Source organism: Nanorana parkeri, unplaced genomic scaffold, assembly GCF_000935625.1.
Source record: "Nanorana parkeri isolate BGI_ZX_2015 unplaced genomic scaffold, ASM93562v1 scaffold1251, whole genome shotgun sequence".
NCBI classification, from domain to species: domain Eukaryota; kingdom Metazoa; phylum Chordata; class Amphibia; order Anura; family Dicroglossidae; genus Nanorana; species Nanorana parkeri.
The window spans coordinates 173,696-180,494 of NW_017307519.1; the positions used below are offsets into that span (position 1 = coordinate 173,696).

General features: G+C 46.2%; 1 protein-coding gene across 1 annotated transcript in view; it reads left to right on the forward strand.

Moving 5' to 3' along the window:
- The window catches only part of IGSF9 (immunoglobulin superfamily member 9), a 60,785-nt gene extending 59,518 nt beyond the window's left edge, over positions 1 to 1,267 (forward strand). The window contains exon 21 of the mRNA XM_018568845.1: positions 993 to 1,267. Coding sequence (XP_018424347.1) covers positions 993 to 1,213 — 221 coding nt within the window. The 3' untranslated portion in view covers positions 1,214 to 1,267. The remainder of the gene's footprint in view (positions 1 to 992) is intronic.
- The last annotated feature ends 5,532 nt before the right edge of the window (positions 1,268 to 6,799 follow it).

Consider the following 6,799-nt stretch of genomic DNA (forward strand, 5'->3'; position numbering starts at 1 on the left):
GGGAGAGACGATCTCTCAGAGGAGTGCAAAGAAAAACACGGCTGGATGACTGTAATTATATTAATGGGCCCCGGGGGGACCGCCTCCCTCCACCTCCAGAGGAACTTTCCATCTCCTCCTGGATCCAGAGATCGGGGCGGTGACAACCTCGCGCGTCATATAATTTGTATTGATCGCCTTCTGCCTGCCGCGGCTTCGCTGCTACTCCTGCTGGGAAAAGGTCTAACGTAAAAAAGCCGGCTGGTTGTGTGGTCCTTCAAGGGGACCCAACGAGGGGCCACGTAGGGATGGTCACCGATGAGGGACTATTTGGGCCAACGATCAAAAACAAATGAATTCTTTTGAAGCCGAAGTACTTATTGTCCCTGGATAAAAAAGAGCCATGTAGGGCTGCTCAGAGTTGAGGGACCCTGTAGGGATGCTCAGAGCTGAGGTACCAAGTAGGGATGCTCAAAGTTGAGGGGGCGTGTAGGGATGCTCAGAGACGAGGGGCCGAGTAGGGATGCTCAGAGACGAGGGGCCGAGTAGGGATGCTCAGAGACGAGGGGCCGAGTAGGGATACTCAGAGACGAGGTACCAAGTAGGGATGCTCAGAGACGAGGGGCCGAGTAGGGATACTCAGAGACGAGGTACCAAGTAGGGATGCTCAGAGACGAGGGGCCGTGTAGGGATGCTCAGAGACGAGGTACCAAGTAGGGATGCTCAGAGACGAGGGGCCGTGTAGGGATGCTCAGAGACGAGGGGCCGTGTAGGGATGCTCAGAGACGAGGTGCCGTGTAGGGATGCTCAGAGACGGGGGGCCGCGTAGGGATGCTCATAGACGAGGGGCCGTGTAGGGATGCTCATAGACGAGGGGCCGTGTAGGGATGCTCAGAGACGAGGGCCCGTGTAGGGATGCTCAGACAAGAAATAAAATATTTGTTGCCCGATGGGGTAGATTTTTGGGGATCCTTCCCCTGACCTCTGACCTTTTTTTTTTTGTCTCCCACAAGGTTTGAAGCTTCCTCTGGAGGCAGATCCATGCCCGGCTGGCTCGGGATCGCTGGACGACCTGGATAACCGTTTCCCGCCGGCTCTGTCCAGCCCGGAAGAGCGCTGCGCAGCACTGAAGGAGGAGTTTTTGGAGTACCAGCGGCGCCGGCGGGCGGCGCAAACACTGAACCGGAAGAGCAAAGACTTTGAGGAATGTTACGAACAAGCCACGCTACTCTGACCCCGGCGCTGCCCTTCGACCTATCGGCGACAAGACCGCAAGGGACACTGTAACCCCGGGCATTACAAGACGTTCTCACCCGCAAGTCTTTGTGACGCACCACCTTTACCCGTACCCGCCGACCATACATCAGGGTTCTTCTTTTAACCAAACGACTCATTCTTTAAACAAAAATTTAAGCGCCACTTAATTCCCACCGACTGCGGCCACCGGTCCGCACAACGCTTTCAAAAACACCGGCAGAATTCTGGTGAGCCCTTCCACCTTCCCTCCTTTTTATTGGTCAACTGTCATACGCTGCAACGAATCCCAACTTCACGGCAACTCTCTCGGCCGAAAATGTTAATTCCGTGCCCAAAAAGTTGACCGAAACGGTACAATTTTTTTTCCCTTCGGCAAAGGTCAAAGGTGATGAGATCGGGCCGGTATGGAACCCGTAACTTATAGAAACGCTTTAAGATGGAGAACCTAGAGGAAGAGCTGATGATATAAAACGTTATAGACTTGGAGGTCAAAATGTTTACATATGTGAAGGAAATTTTTGTTATAGGAGATGCCTCGGTGTCATGTTTGTGTTGGAATGACGCAAAGGGCCGATAGCTAGAAAAGAGGGGCGCACAAAATGGGGGTCGGGGGAGGTGCCGGATTGTATTGCGAACTTCCTTTAAGCTATGATGTGACAACTATGGTCCCGGCTAGGACTTTTTTTGGCAAAGCACTGACCAGTAGAATTCACATTTGGGGTCTCTTGTGGGGTTAGCAGTAGTCTCAACTAGAGCTGTACCTGTTATGGGTTGGGGGTCCACTAATGTACCTGTTATGGGTTGGGGGGTCCACTAATGGTCAGGTTCCAGTAGCATCTATTGGGTATCCCTTCATTGGAGGTCAGGTTCCTGTAAGATCTATTAGGTATCCTTTCTTTGGAGGTCATGTTTCTGTGGCATCTATTGGGTAGCCCTTCGTTGGAGGTCCTATTTCTGTAACATCTATTGGGTAGCCCTTCGTTGGAGGTCCAGTTCCTATGGCATCTATTGGGTATCCTTTCTTTGAAGGTCATGTACCATGGGAAATTGACAATTTGAGTCCAAGAATAATGACTCATGAGGTCTCATCTCGCATCCTGTGGTTGAAACCATAACCCTCCTGTCCATCTCGCTTTTTGGAAGCGTAGACCTAATAAAATTGATATTCTAGCTTGTGCCGTCTTCATCCTCTTCAAACCTTCTTTTTTTTGTTATATTTTTGAGGATGATGAAGACCGCCTCCAGCCAGAACTGGATCTTCTATATGATTCTCTAGATGGACAGCTGTTGGTGAATTATGAATCCCATCATGCAGGTCCTGATGGGCATTGTTCTCCAACACTTGGAAACTGGCAATTTGCCTCAATTTGTACCTTTTGTAAGGCACTTCTCCCATTTCCCTTCACCAATATGGGCCCATCACATTTTACCAAAAGGTCCCATTGCCAAGAACTGATGACACTTGAATGGATGTATCAGATGTTCCAACCCGTAGACAGGTTTGGGCCTATCTTAATGGCAAAATGTAAACCTTTTAGACCAATTTTACAAATTTGGTCGTGCTCTTCAAACAGTTGACGAGTTCGATGTCCTGCCCTTTCCCGGAAAGTAGGACGTGTGCTTGAAGTAACAACCTCATTGGCTGGGTTATAGATTGGGGCACCTGACACCTCTTAGGTAACGGAGGTCATCCACACCCCCACGTAGGGTTGGCAGCATTTCAAGGCAAGACGTGATGTATATTTTTACTGCTCCTGGAATGCGGCTTCTCGACGTCTTACTACAACCGCACATGAAAAAAATTGCGGTGACCTTGATCCAGAAGATATTTTCTTTTTTGTTGTACAGGAAGGGGCTCCCCGGGGGATAGAGAACAGCAGCTGAAACCTATCATCCCTTTCCTCCTTCCTTCCTCGTCCTGACGTAAGCTTGGCCACGCTCTAACCGTTCTGTTAAACGCAACACCTTCTGCTAAGTCCTTGATCGGAGAAAACTTAAACCTCGTATAAAACACATAAACTTTGCCGGGGGCCACATTTTACAGAAGTGACATATTCACTGCAAAAACAAACCCGGGTCCTGCGAGCTGACGCGTTTGCGGTGAGATTCAAAAATAAACAGAGAGGTCTGAGAACCTTTTGCTTCGTAGCTATGGAGGAAGCGGCTGGTTTCGGTGTTAGGGGCAGGCGACCTCGGCGCTCCTGGCCGTGGTGGAACTACAAATCCTACCATATCTCTGCCTCTGGGAGTCATGCCTGTGGCTTTTGGGGTCGTGTAATGCCTCATGGGATTTCAGTTCGAGGTGGACACTGGCTTCATATTTATTTATCTGGGGCTCAAAGATTTCTGCGGCGCAGGTTTCCAACTCCCGGTCCTCGGTGCAGCTAGTTGTAGTTCGGGAAGGATAGTCTCGGGTTACATTCATTTCAAATGAGACCGCTGGTTGTGGTTGTACACGCAGGAAATTTGATTTGCCAGAGTCCCCGAGGCCAACCCTTCAGATGCCGCCTAGAATTAAAAAAGTTAGTTTTGAGTGGACTGGCCCTTTAAATCAGCGGGCTACCATATTGTGATAACTGCAGCTTAAAGGGGGAACTCCACTGAGCAGTCCAGACTAAAATAATGGTCTTTTATAGAATCTCTCTTCTACAAGCTGTGTGTGGCCACGCCCACTCCTTGTCATAACAGTGGTGGAGGCGGGCACAAGCATGCCCCCCCCCCCACACACACACTATCTGTCATTGACCTTCATTGACCTTAAAGGGGGTTGGCTCAGGCACAAAGCCGACTGATCTGCATCTCCCAACTTCTCCTTGTCTACTCCTCCTTCCCGTCCTGCAGCTCCTTTTCTGAACTTCATCTTGCTTTTTCTCTCCTGCCCTTCCCCATCCTTCCATGTGACCTTTTCCTTTCTTATCCATGACTCTTCTCTTACCAGCCTCATCTTGAATGACATTACCCTCCACCTCTAGACTGATGTTCACCTTTTTCTTCACTGTTTGCCTCCCATGGTGATAAAAGCCCCCCTGAACCTTCTTAATGGACCTTTTTGGCACCTGGCCTCAAGGATTATTTTTTTCCCACCAGTCACAGCCCCATCTCCATTGTCCTCCACCTGTAGACTAACCCATCTTCACCAGCCTCTCTTTTCAAGTCTCCTTTGCTCTTAATCTGTTCCAGGTGTTTCCTAGTTCTCACAGTCCTTCCTATGCTTCCCCTTCCTGTCCATTTTTTCCCCTTGCTGGCCTTTGCCTCCCATGATGATATAAGCCCTCCTTAATGGACCTCGAGGCCTATCGTGTCCCACCACTCACAGCCCCATCTTCATTGTCCTCCACCTGTAGACTAACCTATCTTCACCAGCCTCTCTCTTTCAAGTCTCCCCTTACCACCACGTCTTAAATTGGTTCCAGCTGTTTACTTCCTCAAAATCCTTCCTACATTTCCCTTCCCTTTTTTCTCTTGGTGGTCTTTGCCTCCCAAGATGATAAAAGCCCCCCAAACCTTCTTAATGCACCTTTTTGGCCTCCAGGCCTATTTTGCCTCACCATTCACAGCCCCATCTCCATTGTCCTCCACCTATAAGGTAACCCAGCCTTCAAGTCTCCCTTTACCACCTTGTCTTAAATTGGTTCCAGCTGTTTACTTCCTCAAAGCCCCTCCTACGTTTCTCTTCCCATCCCATTTTTTTTCTTTGGTGGTCTTTTTTTGCTTCTCATCCTGATTAAAGGCCCTTCAGACTGTTCTCAATTGACCTTCTGGCCATATGGCCCATGAAGTCCCACCACTGAATACACTTTATAGAAGGGCAGCATGGAACAAATGTAATATTACTGTTTCCTCCCTTAAAGTCCTTCCAAGTTTTTCCTTCCCTGCCCATTTTTTTCTCTAGGTGGTCTTTGCCTCCCATCCTGATAAAGGCCCTTCAGACGGTTCTCAATGGACCTTCTGGCCATATGGCTTATAAAGTCCCACCACTGTTCCATGCTGCCCTTCTTTAAAGTGTATTAAAAGGTAATATTACTGTTTCCCCCCTTAAAGTCCTTCCTAGCCCATTTTTTGTTCTCTTGGTGGTCTTTGCCAGCCATCCCGATAAAGGCCCTTCAGACTGTACTCAATGGACCTTCTGGCCATATGACCCATGAAGTCCCACCACTGTTCCATGCTGCCCTTCCGTAAAGTCCTTCCTAGTCTTTCCTTCCCCGCCCATTTTTTACTCTTTGTCTTTGCCACCCATCCCGATAAAGGCCCTTCAGTCGGTTCTCAATGGGACCTTCTGGCCATACGGCCCATGAAGTCCTACCACTGTTCCATGCTGCCCTTCTTGTCCCGATGAGCATTGTGTCCAGGACATAAACTGATGGGAAATACAACATTTTACAGTTGTCACCACAACAGAAGTAGCAGGGGGCGTCTCCAAAGCTGACAGCTGTCTAAGTGATCCAAGATTTTCCTTTTTAATTTTATTTTTTCACTTCCCGTGTTGTCTTCAGGACAGGAAATGAAATGTTCTCAATGGGACGCAGGTACCAAAAAAATAATAATAGCAGAATGTTAACCATACCATGTACCCAAAATTGAAAAATAAAAAAATTGGATCTAGATATTTTTTAATCTTACCAAATTCCCTTTCACTTACAAAATTGTTTTACCCAATTTTCCTTATTTTTTTATTTCACTTCCCGTGTTGTCTTCAAGACAGGAAGTGACATTTTCTCAATGGGGCACAGGCAAAAAGATAAATAAATAATAGCAGGATATTAACCATAACATGTACCCAATTAAAGAATATCTAGAGCCAATTTTTTCTAATTTTTCAGTCTTACAAAATTCCCTTTCCTTTCACTGTTTTACTCAATTTTCCTGCATTTTTTTCACTCCCAGTGTTGTCTTCAAGACGGGAAGTGAAATTTTCTCAATGGGAAACAGGCAAAAAGATAAAATAGCCGGATGTTAACCATACCATGTACGCAAAATTGAAACATAAAAAAAATTGGCTCTAGATATTTTTTAATCTTATAAAATTGCCTTTCCTTACAAAATTGTTTTACCCAATTTTCCTTTAATTTTTTTTTAGCAAGAAGCATTCTATTGCATCTTTCGTCCTTGCTCCTGTGTCTGTCATATCTAAGCACTTCCTCTCCTCCTCCCGCCTTCCTTTTTGCTATCAGACTGTTGACATTCCGTTCAAGAACACCGATAGTAAAAAAAAAAAAAACATAAAACATTTTTAGGCGATGTCCCCGAAATCCGAGGAAGTTCGTAATATCGCAAACGATACAATCCCAAAGAAAACATTTTTTTTAAAAACCAGGGAAGAGCGATCCTTTTATACTCTTTATCTTCCCGCGAACCTTTTTTTTTTTAATTATTATTATTACAAAAATTTAGCATTTTCTGTATAAAGAGAATTGTTGATAAAAAGTTTTTTGGGTTTTTTTTACGCATCTGGTACCAATGAAAAATGTTTTTCTGGTATTGTAAAAAAAAAAAAATTACAAATGCAATGTATGTATACAGAGGAAAAAAAAAAAGAAAATACGAGATATTTTTATAGGACAAA